We start from the raw sequence: 21,315 nt of genomic DNA on the forward strand, positions 1-21,315 counted from the left end.
GCATTATTGTATTCTTTTCATGGTCTCTTCAATATTAAGTCATTTCTTCTGCTTAATTCAGAAATATGAATCAATTATCTTGTATCTTTGAATTGATTCCTCCCTGGCTCTTGTCTCGTGACACCTGCGATTACATTATATATAAGAATATGAGGTTCATTTGTTTCGTCATTGAAGATTGTTTTCATAGCCCACAAAATCATGTCCTTTTTTCTTCGGAAAATATCAAGTGTGGGAATTTTACAGGATGTTTTTGGCCCAGCTGAGCTGACACTAGGGATTCATGATGATTCCATTTCCATCAACTTTCTACCTAAACAAATATAACAGCAATCTTGTTTCAAATAAGGATCATTTGGGAGGATGGTTTGGGACCCCAAAAAGGCCGAAAGACAAAAGGAGAAGGAAGGCTCCTCATTGACACTATTGAAGAGAAGAATTTGTTTTTGTATTCTTGAATCCAAAAATTAGTTTCAGAAGACTTGAGAATTGGGTTTTGTGTTAAAAAATACTTCAGGGTACAGTTGAGACTGCTTATTTCTCCATGTCCTTCCCATAAAAACACTAAAAATGGCTCATTGTATTTGATGTTTAAAAATGAAAATAAAAAGGTTTGATTGATTTTACGTTTTCAACATCCAAAAGTGTTTTTATTATCATTCATTCTCTCAAGGACTTGCATGTGCACTCAAGATTATTTACAGGAGCATCTGGCCATAATAGATCAGATTGATGAGACTTGCACAGGTCGTACAGGCTTACGATTCATCTTTATGGCAACAAAGAGTAGATTGGGTTAAAAAATAGCTTGGTACCTCATTTTCAAATTAGGCTCAACCTCTCTGCTATTCTCTCTTCATTATTCACTTGATCAAAAGGAGAAAGACTCATTTCCTTTGTAATAAGAACTTCTTGTCATTTGGGGGTTTCTCTAAACAATTAATCTAAGCTTTCTCCAGTTGGACATTCTTTCCCCAATTACTTCTTATAGCAAAGGGTTCAAGCTATTGTAACACAAATTCATGACAATTGATTCATGGTAATCCAATGGTTTAAGACTTGCTTAATTGGCACAAAAAATAACCAACTCTTAACTTCTCATACAAGTTCATTGGATTTTATTGATTCAAGGGTTAAGCACTTGTGTCAAAAATCAAAAATTTGTGTTACAATAATCTAGTCCGTTAAAAAAAAATATATCTTAAAACTATTTCAAATCACAGTTAAACAAGATTAGGGTTTACTGCTAGTGTACCATATACAAACAATCCAAGAATCAATAAGGCTTTCTATGATGAAGCAAAAACCCACATCCTTCAAAATGGGCAGGGTTCAGCTTCCACACAAACATGCCAAGTTTTATCAAACAGTCAACTTGAAACTCACAAAACTTCAAATACATAACATTCAGATTATGTCTCAAAGCAAAAAGGGTGCAAGCACTTTCCAAGTTCAAAATATATAGCACAAATTAACAAAACAAAGCTCATAACTAAAAACTATGTGAAGATTTGAACAATTCCTAGGAAGACATGCTATCCTTCATGGATAACTGATCAGTGCTCAGTGGGCATGCTCTTGATAATATCAGAGTCACCTGAAGAAACATGCAAACATAAGAGCACAACAACAAATAAATAAACATTTCAAGTCATGCTAAAAATATTCTGAAGGACAAGGAACAAGTAGTTTTCAACATACCTGCATCAATGATGCTGAGGCAGCAGACTCTGAAGTATTTTCCACAAGCAGTCCCCAAGTCTACATTGTCTGACATAACCAAAAACAACTCTTAATGAAAATGTTTCCAGAATCCAAATTGGAAACTAGGATTACACAAACATTTAGCAATCACAGCAAAGCAGCCATCATACCCAAAACAATAATTTAAAATCAGTAAGCTTGATTATTACAATAAAATTGATTAGATTCATGTAGATTATACATCATACAAAGATATAATATTTGCATTTGGCAACTATCTATCAGTAAAACAATGGAACACAGTAGTAAAACCTAAGAATCATCTGAAGCAAACCCGAATCTAATCCATAGAAACCAGAATAAATTAATAAACCCATCTATTATACAAAGAAAGAAGTAAAAGTTTCTTCCCCTCTGATAAAAGATAACTAGTATTATTCATGACTTTATAATTCAGATTTAAAACTTGAACAAATAAAAGGGAAAGCAAAGAACAAATATACTATCATACAAGTAGACAGCAACAAGAAGATTAGGAAACTTACTTCCGTTGTAGTGGTGAACTCCAACCTTAGCCAACATGGCATAGTACTCTATCTCTGACTTCCGAAGAGGAGGGCAATTGTTTGCAATGATAACCAGCTTAGCTACAATCAAGAAAGGAAAAAAAAAAAAATCATTTGAGAAAACCTCAATAACTGAAATATGCATAGAAGATAGACTAGATCTAGTCAGAACCCAATAATCTATAAGTTGTTGTTATAGAAAAAGGGTCGAAACCAAACAACTTAAACCCACCAGAAACAAAAAATATTTATCTGGGTCATAGCTAAGAGTCAATTTAGTTCATAAAAGAAGCTAAAATATTTACTAGCTATAGTCGACAGCATGTGATATAAACCGGAAAACAAAGAAGATTAATAGGTTAGGTCACCTTTGGAGCTTCTTAGGGTGTCAAGAACCGTTTTGTAACCCAAAGTGTACTTCCCACTCTTCATGACAAGAGCAAGCCTGCTATTGATGCTCTCATGGGACTTCTTCTGCAAAAGTAAGCAATAATGAGCATATTTATCTTATTTAATTATCGTTTTAAATGGATAAAAAAAGAAAGAGGAGAAACAGAGATAGAGATTAGTTACAGTCTTCTTGGCGGCCACCATTGTGTTAAGACGCTAGGGTTCTCCCAATACAACTTCAAACAAAAGCGAAGGCCTGTCCTTACGAATTTCGCAGTAAGAGGAAATTGCAACACTACAAATAAATAAAACAACTGTTTTTTAAGGGAAACGTCTATAGGTTTAACAAAATTATAAAAGCACCCCTTTTTTTTTTTTAAATTAATTAACACCCGGACCAATTCCATTAGAGTTAATCAAGGTGAGGTGAGGAGAATTTTTACTTGAGTTGACGATTTTCAAGATAAGCTATTAATTTGACATGACACGATAAAAAAAAAAAATTTAGATTAGAGTTAATTTTTTTTAACATAAAATTTATTTTGAATCAATTTAATAGAACTCAAAATTAAATCAGATAGTGTTAAAATTTATATAAAATTAATTTGAATGTTTTAAGGAAATATTATTTTAATAAAATTTGTTATAAATAAATTAAAGAAATGCTGAAAAACAATATTAACAACAATTAAAATTTTTATAGATTACATATAATTGTATCTTTATATAATTGTAATTACTCATATTATTTTTTTTTTTATTTAAATATTTTATTTTATTATTAAGTAGTAAAAATGTGATTTGGTTAGTCGGATTATTGATATGTTTTAAATGTTTTAGTATGTAATTTTTAAATCATTTATAAATAAGATAAAATGTTATATTTTGTGTTTTATTAATAGTAGATTGAAGTAATTTAATGAAAAAATTATAACGGTAAAAACACGTTGGAGGATGAAAACAATTGATAATTTTGTCTAATCAAGTCAGGTTAACTGGAATATTTAAAGGTTAGATTAGAGTTAAAAAATTTTGACACGATTTTAATTCGAATCGGGTTAGTATTGAAGGTCTTTAATATAAAATTCAAATTGATACGATATGAACACAATCTGATGACACATATTACTAGGTCTGATTTTCACTTTACATGAATGGTAACCCTATATATTATTCATCAACAAAATTATAATGATACATGGGTGACAATAGATTTTTGAGATGGTGGAGAGTTTTATGCTATTTACCATTTAGCAATTGTGAGGATTATGGTGATTTTAAATCAAGTTGAAAAAGGCTGAAGGGAGATTTTGCATTACAATCGAATTTGTATTAACAAAATTTTCTGTTTTGGTTCCTCAAGAATGTAGTCCTTCCTGCGCAGGCAATGCAAATTTTCGAAGGATTTAAGGAGTAAAAACCTTGCTCAAAAGAGAGTCCTCTAGAAGATACTGGAGTTCCTCAATCACGATTTCTTATATGGTGACTCTTGATCCATCTGCAGCATGCAACCAACATTCTAAAGTTGAGGAATGGCATTCAATCTTGCTCATTCTGCGTCTGTTATGGCAGTTGGAGTGATTAACCAGTTGAAGGAATCAGTTTGGGAATCTTAAAGATTGAAGTTACTAGGAGGTGGGGCTGGTCAAAGGATAACACTCTTGCTGCATTCAGAAGGCATCCTCCTTTTGTTCAAATACCCAAGGAAAGATTTCAAGCTTTCTTAAGCTTAAGCCACATAATCTGTAGGTTTTGTTCCTTCAGTGCAACCGACATCTCTCTGTTCTTCCTTTCAGTTAAGATATCTGCAGCTTTCATAAAAAATCTTCATCATCAACAATTTCAGGCATTCTTTCTACGATTTGCATCACTTCCTCAATGCTACAACCGGGCTTTATCTTTCCCTTTAATACTCTTATGTGTTATTGCAATCAAAAGGACCTCAAATTGTGGAGATACCTCGACTCCAGATTCTTTTGGAACTTCTTGCGTATTTTCTCCTGGTATCAACAGATTAGAATTAACCCCAACTTCTGTAACTTTTGAGACTTCTTGACTATCTTACTTGTGTACAAATGTTAGTATTAACTCCAACTCCCTTTGAAACTTCTTGTCTCTTTTCTAGTTGTGTGGAAACATTATTAGCACTATCTCTCAACTCCTTTTGAAAATTCTTTTCTCTTTCTACCTTCCATGGAAGCAATACTATTACTATTTACTCCAACTCCCTTTGAAAGCTCCTGTCTCTTTTCTACTTGTGTGGAAATATTAGCATTATCTCCAACTCCTTCTGAAAATTCTTCTCTTTTTTCCTTCTGTGGAATTTAACTCCAGTTCCATACCTCTGTGCAACCTCTTTTCTCTTCTGTTAATGCAAAGAAACACCAGTACTCACTCCGACTCCAATCCCTTTGGACACTATTTCTCTCTTGTTTCATTGTATGGAAATATTAGTACTCACACCAAGTCCAACCTTTTTTTTGAAACTATATGTCTCTTGCCTCCTTGCGTAGAAACATTAAGTCCAACTCCTTCTGAGACTTTTTGTCCCATTTTTACATGCGTAGAAACATCAGAATCATTGGAAGAAATGTCATCATCAGTCATGCTTAATTCCTTATCCATGCTGTTAAGCATAACAGCCATAACAGCAGGAACCAGTAACAGAAAAAAAATCATCATTACTTTCACAATCACTGTCACTAAAAATCATTCTGTAAAAGTAAAACATATATATTCATATAAAGACTAACGAATTTTCAATCAGTCATTCAAATTGAAGATAAACAGTTAACCGTACAGACACCATTCTATAAAACACATACTGAATCAAAGAAGCAAAAGATGACATCCATATAAAAGAAAAGATAGTGCAGTGGTTACAGAGAGTTGTAACTCCTCGATAATTTTTGCTTAAAGTACAAGAGCACATGAAAAAACCCAATATTCCAGATGGGGTACTTGAACTCAAATTTTAGTTTTTCACTTGTTTATGACTAGGTAAAAAACTTTAAGAGGTTTCAACTTTTAATCGTGAAGGTCTCTTCCTTGTACTGATAATATTGTCTAAACTGCTTATCATTTTGTTTGAGGCAATATTGTATAGAGAGCTAGGAGAGTACACTGCATAAAAGGGCGAAGAGCCTAATGTATTCACAAGAATTTGGACATACAATAATCAAGATAAGCCAACTCTCTAATGACCATAAAACAGGCTTGGTTTCAATCCCATATTCAATCTTCCAGGCATGTGGATGCCTCACGAGGTCTAGTAGACTAGTACACAGTCCAGTTCTTCATGGTCATCAGCTAGCAAAAAGCCTTGTGTTTCATTCTTCCCACAGTTCGTAAGATTCAGCAAGAAAAAATATAAACCACACAGTCATAAATAAAATATAATTCTGCAGTTACGGAAACATAGACCAGCTATATAATTTATCCACTTCACACCTACTAAACATCAATGGAAGTAGGCAGCTTGTACAGGTAAGCAAATCAATTGCGCTTCTCTTTCTTTCTTTGTGTTTAAACAATGGCTTTCATGGTTACTATAACCTTAGTATTTTACAGTGAAAGTGAAAAAAATATAATAACCAATGTTGTTATTTATCTACAAAATTTCTGTCTCAGACGGTAGTCCTTCAAACTTTAGGGAGGTCTTTGTAATTATACCTCAAGAATACAAAAATAAAACACCAAGCAGCGGTGCCGCCCAGCCACAACAGTTCACCGTTGCTCACATTTGAAAGGGAGATTGCTCTCTCGCCATTATGAGGATTGAATAAGATTTACTTCATTGTCGTGCGGCTTAAGATTACTCAGGTGAGTTCATTATGTTTCGTCTTCTGTGTGTAAGAGCAGGAACAGAATTTCCTATTCATCTTACTTTTCTTCAGAACAAGATTGTGTATCTTAGATTGCTTTCATCGTCTTTGCATGTAAAGAAGACATCAGTAAAAGATAAGGAAAATGAAAAGGAAAGATCATTTATGGTCGAATACTTGATGAACTCATTGTGGGTTGTCTCTAGAATCTGCCATTTCCGCTTCTAAGACATATAATTTAAAGAACACAGAAAGAGCAGAGTCAGTCCTTAGGCTTCTCAGAGACCATGGTTTCACCAATACCCAGATCTCTAATATAATAAGAATCTACCCAGGAGTTATTTCATATAATCCCGAGAGGATAATTTTACCCAAGATTCAATTTTTCCGTTCTATAGGGCTTTCAAGAAAGGACCTTCCCCATTTGATATCGCAACGTCCTACTTTATTAAATACGAGTTTACAGAATCGTCTTGTTCCCAATTACAATTGCCTGAAGAATGTGCTCGGTCCAGATGAAAAGGTTGTGAGGGCTCTTAAGGCCAATTACCGGCTTTTTTTACTGGATATAGAGCATAATCTGACTTCAAATATTGCATTTTTGAGACAAAGTGGTGTGCCTGACTCTCGAATTCCTTTACTCTTGATTTGGTGTCCAGCGGCAGCAATTTACAGACATTCTAAATTTTGCAAAATTGTAGAGAAGGTTAAGGAAATGGGATTCAATCCTGCCCATCTTACATTTATTGCTGCCATTAAAACAATTTCCCAGTTGAAGAAATCAGTTTGGGAATCCAAGTTTGAAATTTACAGGAGGTGGGGTTGGTCCAAGGATGAGACTATTGCTGCATTTAGAAGGCATCCACATTGTCTTCTTAGTTCTGAGGAGAAGATTACAAAAGCTATGGACTTTCTTGTGAACAAAATGGGTTGGTTCTCCCAACTTATTGCCAAAATTCCAGTAGTTCTCCTATTGAGCTTAAAGAAGAGAATTGTTCCGAGGTGTTATGTAGTTCAAGTTCTCCTATCCAAGGGATTGATCACAGAAAGTATATGTCCAACTACTTTCTTATTACCTAGGGAGGAAGTATTTCTGGAGAAGTATGTAACCAAGTTTCAGGAAAAGGTTCCACAGCTGTTGAATGTTTATCAAGGGAAAGTTCATTATCTTGATGTAAAACCTGTATGTCAGGGGATTGTGAAATGAAATATGTTAACATCTTGATGGGGTGTTCCATATACGATTTCTCATTGTTTGTGGTGCTTTTGAAACATGGAAGCTCTGACATGGCCTGAAATTGTCTGTATCTCTTTGTTTGATTGGGAGGTGCTGATTTGAACATGAAGGATTGCACCGGGAATAGTTCTTAGTGTATTGCTCACTTATCACTGTTTGTGTCAGGTTAATTCACATCTATTCAGTCAAGATTGGACCACAAGGGTATATTTTACACAGCTTATTTTGTAGAATAGAGGTAGCACAACTGAGATTGGTTTGGTTTTTATTATAAATGCCGTTGGTACATTAGCTGATTTGATAATTGATACTGGTGTGACTTAATTATTTTTGCAGTGGGAGACTGGATGCCTGTTTTGTGTGTAGAATATGACTGTTTGCCCATTGTAGTAATTTTAATAATGGTGCTTCAAACATAAATAATCCTCCATTAATGCTTCAAAAAGTAGAGGCAATGCAAAATATACAAATTCTATTCACTTTTGTTCTTAACTTTTTTTCTTTTGGCCTTATACTGTAAAACTTTTAGAAGCAGATTGTATCAGATGCATTCATTTATTCTTTCATTCATGCATATATATATGTGGATTACCTGCTTGCATATTTCTTTCTAGAAATGTATACATCTAATGAATTATTTGAATTCAGCAAATATCAGTTGCAATAAGTTGTATACAATCCAGAAATGGAGGTATGCCTGTCAGAATCCATCAGTAGATTGTTCATATAAATCATACAGAAGATCTTTCAATCTGTGGTATTCCATCATTAGATTGTTCAAATGAATCATGCAGAAGAAAAGAAAATCTTTCAGTTTATGATAATTTTAGACTAGACTAGTTTATGTTCTTTCTGCATTTTTATGTATGTGAAACATATCCCTGATATTTCTCCCTCATGTCTCATGAGGTAGAAAATTCCTGCTTCTAGATAGAGGCTTAATCATGCTCATGTGATCCTAGAAGATTTATTATTCTGAAAAACAAAACAAAACGAAATTTATTCTCCAATAATTGAAAGCATCCATGTCATATAAGCCCTCTCTTTTAGTACCACCACCAATAATCTCTCTGGTGAGAATGTCTTGGAATAAACCAAAATTCAAGCCTGTAGTAACTTGGCCTATAAATAATAATTTACTCAAAAGAGATGGGAGAGGGTTAAAGAGTCACTTTTCTAACCCTGTGATTGGATGGTTACTCCATCAGCATTGGCAATATTCGCCAGTGAATGGTAGAAAGACTTGAAACCTTAAGGGACGTCTAGGTTGCTTATTATTCCACTAAACTTTCTGCCTCAGTCAGTCCTTCATTATCCCTCAAAATTACAAAACTTAAACACTAAATGGAGGCGCTGCCCAGCCACAACAGTTCACCGTTACTCACATTTAAAGCGGGGACAGCTCGTTCGCCGTTACGAGGATTGAGTAAGATTTACTTCATTATCGTGCAGCTAAAGATTACTCAGGTGAGTTCATTATGTTTCGTTTTATGTGTAGAAGAGCAGGAACAGAATATCCTATTCAACCTACTTTTCTTCAAAATAAGATTTTGTATGTTAGGTTGCTTTCATCATCTTTGCATGTAAAGAAGACATCAGTAAAAGCTAAGGAAAATGAAAAAGAAAGATCATTTTTGGTCGAATACTTGATGAACTCATGCGGGTTATCTTTAGAATCTGCCATTTCTGCTGCTAAAACATATAAATTGAAGAACACAGAAACAGCGGCCTCAGTCCTTAGGCTTCTCAGAGGCCATGGGTTCACCAATAACCAGGTCTCTAAAATAATAAGAATGTTCCCACGAGTTATTTCATATAATCCTGAGGCGGCAATTTTACCCAATATTCAATTTTTCCGTTCTATAGGGCTTTCAAGGAAGGACCTTCCCCATTTGATATTGAAATGTCCTATTTTATTAGTTAAGAGTTTAGGTAATCGTATTGTTCCCAATTACAATTGCCTCAAGAATGTGGGCGGTCTAGATGAAAAGGTTGTCAGGGCTCTAAAGGGCAATTACCAGCTTCTTCAACTGATGTAGAGCATTATCTCACTTCAAAAGTTGCACTTTTGAGACAAAGTGGTGTGCCTGATTCTCGAATTCCATTCTTTGTGATTAGGTGTCCAGCTGCAGCAACTTGAAAAACATTCTAAATTTTGCAAAATTATCGAGAAGGTTAAGGAAATGGGATTCAATCCTGCCCGTATTCAATTAATTACTGCCATTGAAGCAATTTCCCAGTTGAAGAAATCAGTTTGGGAATCCAAATTTGAAATTTACAGGAGGTTGGGTTGGTCCTAGGATGAGACTATTGCTGCGTTTAGAAGGCATCCGCATTGTCTGTTGAAATGTGAGGAGAAGATTACAAGAACTATGGACTTCCTTGTGAACAAAATGGGTTGGTTCTCCCAAGTTATTGCCAAAGTTCCAACGGTTCTCCTATTGAGCTTAGAGAAGAGAATTGTTCCGAGGTGTTATGTTGTTCATGCTATCCAAGGGATTGATCAGAGAAAGTATATGTCCAACGACTTTCTTATTACCTAGGGAGGAAGTATTTCTGGAGAGGTATGTAACCAAGTTTCAGGAACAAGTTCCACAGCTGTTGAATGTTTATCAATGGAAAATTCATTAACTTGATGTGAAACCTGGGTGTCAGGGGATTGTGAAATGAGATATGTTAACATCTTGATGCTGTTCAATATATAATTTCTCATTGTTTGTGGTGCTTCCAAAACATGGAAGCTGTAGCATGACCTGAAATTGTCTGTATTTCTTTATCTGATTGGAAGTAGATTTATAAATGAAGATTGCACTGTGAATAGCTTTTAGCGTATTGCTCACTTATCATTGTTTGTGTCTGGCCACAAGGGTGTATTTTACATATCTCATTTTGTACTAATAAATTCATCTAACGATAGAGTTAATACAGCTGAAATTAGATTGGTTTTCTCATAAATGCTTGCGTTACATTAGCTGATGTTATAATTGATACAGGTGCGACTTAATTATTTTTGTGGTGGGAGGATTGTAGAATGGATGCTGATTCTGTGTGTAGAATATGACTGTTTGCCCATCATAGTAATTTTAATAATTGTGCTTCAAACATAAATAATCCTCCATTAATGCTTCAAAAAGTAGAGGCAATGCAAAATAAATGGATTCTTTTCACTTTTGTTATAAACTTATTTTTCCTTTGGCCTTATACTCTAATAAGCAGATTGTATCAGATGCATTCATTTATTCTGTGTTCATTCATGCATAGATCTGTGGATTACCTGCTTGCATATTTCTTTCTAGAAATGAATACATCTAATGAATTATTTGAATTCAGCAAATATCAGTTGCAGTATGTTGTATGCAATCCAGAAAAGGAGGTATGCCTGTCAGAATCCATCGTTAGATTGTTCATATAAATCATTTGATTATCTTTCAATCTGCGATATTCCATCATTAGATTGTTCATATGAGTCATGCAGAAAAAATGAAAATCTTTCAGTTTGTGATTATTAGACCAGAAAGTTTATGTTCTTTCTGCCATTCAGTGTATGTTGTTTCTGATAACATTCAACTTGTTTAGTACATTTTTCATGAAAAACCATGGCGGTCCAGCCTCAGATATAAAGTTGGATTCTATATCTGCTAGAATTATATATGTTGGCCCACCATGTTACAATCTGGATTCACGCCACCGAACTTTCTGAATACTGTTTCTTGGACTAGCAATTGGCAAACATTAGCGACCCCAGAAGCTTAATTATTCTTAAAAACAAAATTTATTCTCCCAAAACTAGTGTCAAACTAAAACATGACTCAACATGATGTTATGAGAAACGTATAAAATTATTCTTCTACTTCTTTAAAGACTTGACACGTTTTAGGTTCTAAAAATCTGAAACTTAGTTTTTGCTTCACCTATTTTACAGAACAGTTGTTAAAAACAAGTTTATACTGTTACAAAATAACCCCTGTTTTTTCCTGCTTTTTGGTTTGGTAATACTTGAAGCTAAGACTTGCCGTATGAGTGGAAGAGAGAACATCATAGTTGCCTTGATGGTAAGGCAAAAACATCTGTGTTTAAATATTTGTACCTTACTGGGCTCAATTATTTACCTGTTTTTGCGGTGCATCTGCCTATGTAAATCCAAGAATGTGCTTAGATCTCCTAAAAATCCTGCCAGATTGACATTAGCTAATTGTATACTAGTCAAGATCAACACAAGAATTTGGAATAGTCAAGCTCTTCCAGAAGTTTGATCTCATTTCTAATTAGACTTTTCAAAGTCAAGGTTGCTTTCATAAATCAAAACACTGCCCTTTTTTCCCTATAAATTCAAGCAGCCTCGAACCAGTTTATGCAACCAAACTTATCGAGTTTCTACTAAACACAATGGAGAAGTTTAGCTTGTGTGTGATTTTTTCACTCTCTGTTCTGGTGGCAAGTGCTTATGCTCAAAGTGCTTCCAATGTGAGAGCTACATACCATTTCTACTACCCTGCACAGAATAACTATGACTTGCTGGCTGTGAGTGCTTTCTGCTCAACCTGGGATGCCACCAAGCCCTTGGAATGGCGCAAAAAGTATGGCTGGACCGCCTTCTGTGGACCGGCTGGACCTACCGGCAAGGACGCATGTGGGAAATGCTTAAGGGTAATATAATCATTCCTTAATGCAAACATTGCTTTCATCTTTTGGCAGAAAATAGTTTCCTGAAACAAAATGCATTTCGTGAGTTTTGCAGGTGACAAACACAGCGACAGGAGCACAGGCAATAGTGAGAATTGTTGATCAATGCAGCAATGGAGGGTTAGATTTGGATGAAGGCGTATTTTCGCAACTTGACACAAACGGGGCAGGAAAAGCTCAAGGCCACCTTATTGTGAACTATGATTTTGTGGATTGTGGAGATTAAATTAAGCACTTTCTGCTTCCATGATTAAAGTTAATCAAATGTATCAGACTCATAAATAAACTTCTGAAGAAGTAATCATAAGTGCTTATCAGCACTACTACCTCTTTGTAATCTCATCGTTTTGAAGAATAATAAACTCCTCCAGAATAAGCACTTTTGTTTGTTCCATATGCACTTAAAATTGACAGTGTCAAATGTGCTGATTGTTTGAAAAGTATTTTCCGTTAGCCATGATCAATGGACTTTTTGAAAATCATTAGTTCAGTTCTACTTCTTGCCATAAGTGCTTTTGTCCCTTTTCGGGTAGAAGCAGTTTGTGACTTGCATTGTTGCAAATTGACGGAGAAAATTAAGGTGGCTGTCTTCATGGAATGTAGAAAATTCTTTGCACCAGTTTCAGATAACTAAGATCATATCGCTTTCAATTTTACGTGACTTGAACGGTTCATCGCCTCACAATACATCATATAGTCAGTCAACAAGAGTTATCTGAATATAACATTTCAAAATTCTAACTCTTACGCCATCACAAACCATGTCTGAGTTCAGTGGATAGGGACTTAATGCCCATTTGGTCCTACCCCTAAGTTTTGCTTTTTGAATTTTCAAACACTTCAATATTCAGAAATTAAAACATCGGTACATCGATTATACGTGGGCTGCTATAGGCAGTTCCTTTATTATTTTTAATAATTTACACAAGTTCTGACAAAAAGTTTGAATCCTTAGATTTATACAGCATTTGAATGTTTAATTAAGATTATATTTTACATGATGTTTTCAAAATGTATTAATAATGCAAGTTTATTGAATCTTTACCCTCCAAAATACTTCCAACGTAATAGCTTATTAATTGTGTCAAAACCGTGGTTGACATACTTTTAAATATATGATTGAATATACAGATAATATATTATTATATGATTTTATCATATTTACTCTTGCTAGATATTTAAATTAGTTCTAACTAATCTAAATTTTCTCTTTTATGCGTTGATTTTTAGTGTCATTTGGTTGCGATTTCATTCTGCCATTACACCCTCTGTTTATTTTTCTATTCATCTTGTTGATTAGCTTACTTACTCAAATCATGGGATGCACATCTATGTCTAGGATGAGTTTAAGGTAATTAGTTTTGTCCTATATTAAACTTATTGAAGAATAATTCTAACTTTCAATTAGTTTATACAGTAATAGTCTAATCTTTTTTTTAACATCGCCTATGAATCTACTCGTGTATTCTCCACTCTAGGAGCAACTTCCCACCTTTGATCGCACCATAAAATCAATAAACTTGTATACTCCGTCCTGTTGTCTATATCAAGATGATTTCACATGGAGTATTGACAAAAAGGATGAGCTGCCTTCATGAAGCAAATGGGTTGCCTATATTGACCTTCTTCATGAAATGTTTATTTCTCCTACCTCCTGTAAAATCAGTATATCATGAACAATGAATTCCTCCATGTGAAGGAATTATAACATGATAAGATTAAGATGAACCTTTAATTGTGGGCAAGTAATCATATAATACAATTAGATTGGACTTGAACCGAGCTAGTTCGAGCTCGACTTTTACGAGCTCGAGCTCAACTATATGTGAACTGAGAGAGCTCGAGCTCGGCTCAGCTCGAATCCAACCCTAAATACAATAATAAAAAAACAATATCTTCATATATTATAAATTTTAGTAACTTGAAAGGTGAAATGAAAGAAAGATGAAATTCTTTTAGATGTTGTCTATATATCAATTACAATGAAGGGAGGGAAGCTCTTTCTATAGAATAATTTTCCTCCATGGCAATAAATTTTGCTCCAAAGTCCACTGCCTCCCATCTTCATTCAATACATCTGGCTAATTTTTCCACAATTATCATCCATCCAAGCTCTTTTTCCACAACTGGCCACCTTAGCATTTATTTATTTTTCATGGTGGAAAGACACTACTTGTGTAATACTTCCTTTCAGATTTCCACCACTTATGAATAATTATATTAACTTTATTGAAAAAAAAAACTTAATGAGATAAAAACTAAACAAATGAACGTAATTATTTAATGTCTTGTAAAATAGAGTTAGACATGCTTAAAATACCTCATTAGGAAAACCTAGTAAGATAAAACCTAATAAAGGAAAAAAGAGTAAAGTGTACATTTTGTCTAAAATATGATCAACTTTAAAAATTTCCTCCCTTGATGAATATCCTCCTCTTTGTAATGAGATTAATTGGGTTGCTTGTTAAGTCGTCGTATACCAATGTTATATGCTAACTTTTCAAATATTGATGTCGGTAATGTCTTGGTGAATAAATCTATAAAATTCTCACTAGATCTTATTTATTTGACATCAATCTTTTTATTATACTGGAGCTCATGAGTATTAAAAAACTTTGGTGAGATATGATTGATTCTGTCTCCTTTAATGTATCAATCTCTAATTTGGGTAATATATGTTGTATTGTCTTCATATATATGAAAGAGTGTTTGTTATAAAAAGAAGACTGCATATATTTTGGATATGATGGATAACAGACTATAACCGTTTGCATTCTCGATTGGTTTCATAGAGAGCTAGACTCTCTGAATAATTTGAAGACGTTGCAACCAAAGTCTATTTGGTGGAGCGTCAGGATATTGTTGTATCATTATAAGTAAAAATATATCCCGTCTACGGGTGGCCCTATAAGGGTAAAAAAGATAACCAACATCTACATATCAAACCAAACTAGAATTTTTAGGTGATTTGATATAATAGAATAATCCTAAATCTCTAGTCCTACATAGATAACAAAATATATATTTGATTTCATTCTAGTGGTGACGAGTTAGTACAGAGCTAAATCGGGTCAATAAATTGACTGCAAAAGATATATCCGATCTAGTGCATTGGGCCAAATATAACAGGACTCCAATGACATTAAGATATGATACTTCAGGATCGAGTATTTTTTATCTTCTTCTTCAGGATGAAAGAAGTTTTTTTTCGGATTGAAAAACCGAACAACTATTAGGTTGCTCAAAAGATAAGTCTTATCTATATTGAAGTGTTTTAACAATTTTTCAATATATGTTGTTTGATAGATAAGTATTCCATTTAAATTGTGCTCGATTTACAAGCCGAGACAATATTTTGTTTTTCTCAAATCCTTCATTTCAAATTCCTTTTTCGGATATTTAGTAGTTTTTTATCCTAATTAAATTCATATCATCAACATAAACTATTAGAATGACAAATCCTAATTCTGACCTTTTGATAAAGACACATAGACATATAGATTATTCACATAACATTTTTTTTTAAATATTCACTGAGGTGATTGTACTATATTCTTCCAAATTATTTTAATCGTACAATAGTCTTTATAATTTAATTAGTACATACCTCTTGAATGAACCCATTTTGCTTCAAACAATTTAAATCCTTTAAGAAATTTCATATAAATTTCAATATCCAAGTTTTATACAAATAAATAGTAACTACATCCATTAGATGTATATCGAGTTTTTTTAAAACTCTTAAACTGATTAAATATTTGAATGTGATTATATCCATCACAGATGTATATGTTTTATCAAAGTCTATACTTGACTTTTGGGAAAAATCTTAGGCTATAAGTCTTACTTTATATTTAGCAATCTCATTTTTCTCATTTCTTTTTCTTATAAATACCTATTTATATCTAATATGTTATACGTCCTTAGGTGTTGGAATTATATACTCAAACACTTGATGTTTTGTTAAATAAACTAATTCTATTCGAATTGTTTCTTTCCATTTAGGCCAATTATATCTTTGTCTGTACTCAGTTATAGTACATGGTTTAAAATCATCATTATTCATAATTTTAGTAGCCACTGCAAATGTGAATATATCATTAACGTTAACCGTTTCATAATTTTAGTCTTAATCCACTTTTGGTGGTATGACTGAAATTTTTTATTATAATCATATTCAAATTGAAAATTACTTAATCTATGACCTTACTTACACCCATGATAACTAATTCTGATAGTTGCATTCATTTCAAGAAACGATGTAGTGCTTGTGGGGCAAGTTTGATGATTTTCATTAGTGAGAATAAATTAACTCAAAATTTTTTTTTCCGATATTGCTATTATAGAAGCATATTATAAAATGAAAAGTGAAAAATATTTTCTCTTTCACATTATCTCAATCAGGGAAAGATTCTGGACATTGAAAAGTTGTACTAAATTACAGAGTCATTGAAATTATTATTGAATATGATGTTCAAATTTATCTTTTAAAATTCTCCACAAATTTAATAGATTTATCATTATATCCACATATTCTGTTTGCAATCCTTCATAGATGTAACGTTGGAAAAATGGTAGCTTTGTATTTGTCCTTGTGGGACATTTTATTTAATCAATTTTCTGAAGGCTCATAAATTATACGTGGAGAATCATGTAAAAGTCAATTTAATATTATCCATTTAATTTTAGAAATATTATGTTCAAATATTGTCATATTTACAAAACTTCTGGTTTTGTAAAAAATATCTTTGAAACTTTAAGTTCAAACATTATTTCATATTTACAAAACAATTGGTTTTATAGAAAAAATATTGAAATTAATTTTTGAAACTTCAAGTTCATATATTATCTCATATTTACAAAACTTCTGGTTTTGTAATTAATTTTCAATATATTATAATATGTAAACTATAATTCTGATTATATTTTGGACTTCAAATATATTTTTTTCATAATTTATGTAAACTTCAGGTTACAAATGTGATATAGTTAATATAAAACAAATAAATATTTTGATGAAATTTTGGACTTCGAACCCTATATATATATAAATATATATTCTCACGATTTTACAAACTTCAAGATATAAATTAGATACAATTATTATATTATAAATATTTAGGTAATATTCAGGATTTCTGGTCTAAATTTATGATTTTATAAACTTCGGGTTACAAACGATATGCAAGACTTCAAGTTCAAATTCATGATTTTACAAACTTTAGGTTACAAATTAAATTCAATTATAAATGAAAAATTAAATAAAAGAATAACAGAAATAAAAAGATCTATCATTTATATTTTTTTAAATAGGACAATATCATAAATAGAATATTCGTATTTGTAATATAAAAACAAAATAATGATATAATTAAAAGATAATTAATATTAAAATATATCTAAGATGATCGTACTGATATCCTGTTATAAATTTTAATAACTGGACAAGAAAAAATGAAAAAAAAATGAAATTCTTTCATATGTTACCTATATATCAGAATGTTATCTATATATAAATTACAATGAAGGGAGGGAAACTATTTATATAGAAAAATTTTCCTCCAAGGCGATAAATGCTGTCTCCAAAGTCCGCTGCCCCCCATCCTCGTTCAATGTATCTAACTAATTTTTCCACGGTTTTCATCCATCCAAGGTCTTTTCGCACAACTAGCCACCCTAGCATTTATTTATTTTTTACGATGGAAAGACAACACGTATCGTTGAGACATCAAAAATTTTGATCATCATTTTCAATATCAAGAAAGATCAAGATGAATTTGATGAAAGTATAAGTCAAAACTCAGCATTAAACACTAATTATATCATCTTTGAAGAAATTGGGCAGACACGTATATATATTAGGCCTATATATTGAAGCACACTGAGCACTCACCTTCATTCAACACAAAATGGAGACATTTAGCAGGCTTTGTTTGGTGTTTTTAACTATAATGGCCTCCACAGCCGCCGCCCAGCAATGTGGGAGGCAAGCTGGCGGCAAAACCTGTGCCAACAATCTCTGTTGTAGCCAATATGGTTACTGTGGATCGACTGATGCATATTGTTCACCTGCCCAAGGTTGTCAAAGTAATTGTAATTCTGGTGGTGGAAGCAGTGGTGGCGGTGGTGGTGGTGAAAGTGCTTCTAATGTGAGAGCTACTTATCATTTCTACTACCCTCAGCAAAATGGTTGGGATTTGAGGGCAGTAAGCGCTTACTGCTCCACATGGGACGCCGACAAACCATTGGCATGGCGCCAGAAATATGGATGGACTGCTTTTTGTGGACCGGCTGGGACTCATGGACAAGCTGCTTGTGGCAAGTGCTTAAGGGTAAGACTCACAAACAACATGAAACCTCTTTTATGTGAAAAATGGTTGCAGAAAAAAGTGTATCTGATGATAAGGATCAATTTGCAGGTGACTAACAGTCGAACAGGCGCACAAGCCATAGTGAGAATCGTTGATCAATGCAGTAATGGAGGCTTAGATTTGGATGCTGCGGTGTTTAATCAATTAGACACTGATGGAAGAGGGTATGCCCAGGGCCATCTTATCGTCAACTACCAGTTTGTGAATTGCGGAGACTGAAGCTAACTCCATCACCATTTGGGGCTTCTTAAATACTTTTCAAATTGCTGCCAGTTTGTCAGCTAAGAAGACCTTATCAAAAGTTGAATAATCTCATACAATGGATGAATTGTGTATGAATAAACCAACAGAAATGAAATGATAATAAGAATCATAATAAGAGTGATTTCTTGAATAACAAAAAGTATTCCAATAATTTGCATTATGGAATAAATCATAAATAAATAAGGGAATTTAGAATTAATTTAAAGGGACAATCCAGAATCCTCGTCCTCTTCGAGGTCACCGGCGTAAACAATATAGAGAGACCAAATCAACCCGAAAACACCAAGAAGGATCCACCCCAAAATGTTGTTACTTAGTCCGAAAGGAAGGCCTGTTCCTTCGGTGCTCATTCTTTCATCCACTAAAGCCATGGCTGGGCCTGCAGCGGCAGTGCTCACGGCTGCTGCTGCCGCCATCAATGATGTAGCCATGCTGCCTTTTGAGCTCATGGCTACATTGAAGGCAGCAGGTGTCTTCTCCTCAACAGTGCACTTCACACGTCCCTTTGTTGCCATTGCTTCAACTGGCAGCCCTGCAGGCCAAAACACAGACATGCAAAAAAGAAAACATGAAACAGATAAATTTGATGTAAAATGATTTTGAAGAATTATAAAAGATGGATGTAATTACCATAGAGGGATGATAAGCGAACAGTTGTTGCTGCCTTAGTTGCGGGGGGAAGCAATGCAGACAAGTTTGAAGTTGAGATTAAGGCCATTGTTGTGAGGGATCAATGCAAAGAATTAATGTGGAAAATGATACAAAATGCAACCACAGAAAATTGGATGGGGTTGATTATAGCCAAAGATTTCATATCCTTGATTGTGTCTAGACAACCACTCATTGCTTTCCACGTGTCTTCCCTTTGGACTGTCAAAGGACTTGTCATATGAGTAGTATATGTTGTAATTTTTATTTTATAGAGGCCAAAGCACTATGTCCCACCTAAACTATGCCTTTTTCTTAGTTCCCACCCTTAACTTTGAAAAACTTATTTATCCATCCATAAACGATTAAAATTAACAATTTTAAGAGCAAAATTATCATTTTATCTGTAATATTAAAAATAAACTTAAATTTGAATTCATTTTCTCCCTATAAACCCTAAAAACTAATAATTTTCCTCAAATCAAACTTTTCAAAAATAATGTTTTTTCTCTTAGGGTTTCCAAGCTTTTAGACAAAATTTTTCGATGAAGAAGAGCTTATTTGACAATCTCCAGACAATGCACCCACCCTTCGATGCATCCTCCTTCTAAAAACACTCCTTCTAACTTGGTAGGGGAAAATAATATCACTAATAGATTCAGTTAATTTTAATCGTTTATAGATGAATAATTGAGATTTTCAAAGTTAAGGGGTGAAAACTTGAAAAAAAAAAGACATACTTTGGGTGGGAAATAGTCCTTTGGCCTTTTATGGAGAATTTATATTGGGCTTCCAAAGTTCATACGTTGAAATCCAATTAGAACAAAGTCTAGAATGCATCTAAAATGTAACCCAACTCAGTTCTCTTTCCCATTTCCTTGACTCATCTTGAGGAAACTATATTTTACACATTCTCAATTTCAATTTTTTCAAACTTAACAAAATACATATTCCTACCCAACAGTTGATGTAAACTCAAAACCTTCTATCCGTTAATTATAAAAAATCTAAACTCTTATCTATAAACTGTTAAAATTAACAGAAATAATTAACTTTATAAGTAAAATTATCATTTAACTGATAATACATTAAAAATAATAAAACATTATTTATTTCTCTCTTAGATTTAGAAAACTAATAATTTTTCCTAGGATTAAACTTTTGAAACTTTGAAATCTTACATTTCTGCCCTTAAAGTTTAGAGTTTTTCTCTCTCCCTTTTTTGCCATTGAAACCGATCAATTTTTCTCTCTCTTCCCTTTTTCAATGTCTCCCCTGTGTCTTCCCCCATTTATAAATTGTCTTTATTCTCGATTGAAGAAGATTCACAATAAGGGCAACGAGAAGACGCTGGAAAAAGGAGAGGGAGAGCAAAGTTGACCTGTTCTGATGTCGAAAAAGAGAGGGAGAAACCTTAAAGAAAAAATATAAAATTTTAAAGTTTAATTTTGAAAGAAATTATGAATTTTTTAAACCTAAAAAGAAAGTAAAAAATATTTTATTATTTTTAATATATTACTAGTTAAATGATAATTTATTTTTGAAGTTAAATATTTTTGTTAATTTTAATAATTTATAAATAAAAATTTAAATTTTTAATAATTAATAAATAAAACATTAACTTTACA

General features: G+C 33.1%; 5 protein-coding genes and 1 pseudogene across 5 annotated transcripts; 4 read left to right on the plus strand and 2 right to left on the minus strand.

The window, feature by feature from the left end:
* Window positions 1–1,337: 1,337 nt before the first annotated feature.
* On the minus strand, window positions 1,338–3,004 carry LOC123205003 (60S ribosomal protein L30-like). The gene is made up of 5 exons (XM_044621798.1): window positions 2,844–3,004; window positions 2,639–2,744; window positions 2,250–2,351; window positions 1,702–1,770; window positions 1,338–1,597 (listed from the first exon to the last, which is right to left on the minus strand). Exons 1-5 carry the CDS (start codon window positions 2,862–2,864, stop codon window positions 1,557–1,559), a joined length of 339 nt encoding a protein of 112 aa, XP_044477733.1. The 5' UTR covers window positions 2,865–3,004; the 3' UTR covers window positions 1,338–1,556.
* Window positions 3,005–6,328: 3,324 nt separating this feature from the next.
* On the plus strand, window positions 6,329–8,138 carry LOC123208988 (annotated as a pseudogene).
* Window positions 8,139–9,065: 927 nt separating this feature from the next.
* Window positions 9,066–9,760, plus strand: LOC123208670. Its single transcript, XM_044626190.1, has 2 exons — window positions 9,066–9,188; window positions 9,311–9,760. The coding sequence occupies exons 1-2, from the start codon at window positions 9,066–9,068 to the stop codon at window positions 9,758–9,760; spliced, it is 573 nt and encodes a 190-aa protein (XP_044482125.1).
* Window positions 9,761–12,058: 2,298 nt separating this feature from the next.
* LOC123208989 (pathogenesis-related protein PR-4-like) lies at window positions 12,059–12,798 on the plus strand. Its single transcript, XM_044626685.1, has 2 exons — window positions 12,059–12,368; window positions 12,460–12,798. Exons 1-2 carry the CDS (start codon window positions 12,108–12,110, stop codon window positions 12,628–12,630), a joined length of 432 nt encoding a protein of 143 aa, XP_044482620.1. The 5' UTR covers window positions 12,059–12,107; the 3' UTR covers window positions 12,631–12,798.
* A 5,495-nt stretch (window positions 12,799–18,293) lies between these two features.
* On the plus strand, window positions 18,294–19,178 carry LOC123204864 (pathogenesis-related protein PR-4-like). The gene is made up of 2 exons (XM_044621670.1): window positions 18,294–18,736; window positions 18,824–19,178. The coding sequence occupies exons 1-2, from the start codon at window positions 18,314–18,316 to the stop codon at window positions 18,992–18,994; spliced, it is 594 nt and encodes a 197-aa protein (XP_044477605.1). The 5' UTR covers window positions 18,294–18,313; the 3' UTR covers window positions 18,995–19,178.
* Window positions 19,129–19,825, minus strand: LOC123204874 (photosystem II reaction center W protein, chloroplastic-like). The gene is made up of 2 exons (XM_044621682.1): window positions 19,670–19,825; window positions 19,129–19,571 (listed from the first exon to the last, which is right to left on the minus strand). Exons 1-2 carry the CDS (start codon window positions 19,755–19,757, stop codon window positions 19,240–19,242), a joined length of 420 nt encoding a protein of 139 aa, XP_044477617.1. The 5' UTR covers window positions 19,758–19,825; the 3' UTR covers window positions 19,129–19,239.
* Window positions 19,826–21,315: the final 1,490 nt, after the last annotated feature.

This window comes from Mangifera indica, chromosome 2, assembly GCF_011075055.1.
Source record: "Mangifera indica cultivar Alphonso chromosome 2, CATAS_Mindica_2.1, whole genome shotgun sequence".
NCBI lineage: Eukaryota > Viridiplantae > Streptophyta > Magnoliopsida > Sapindales > Anacardiaceae > Mangifera > Mangifera indica.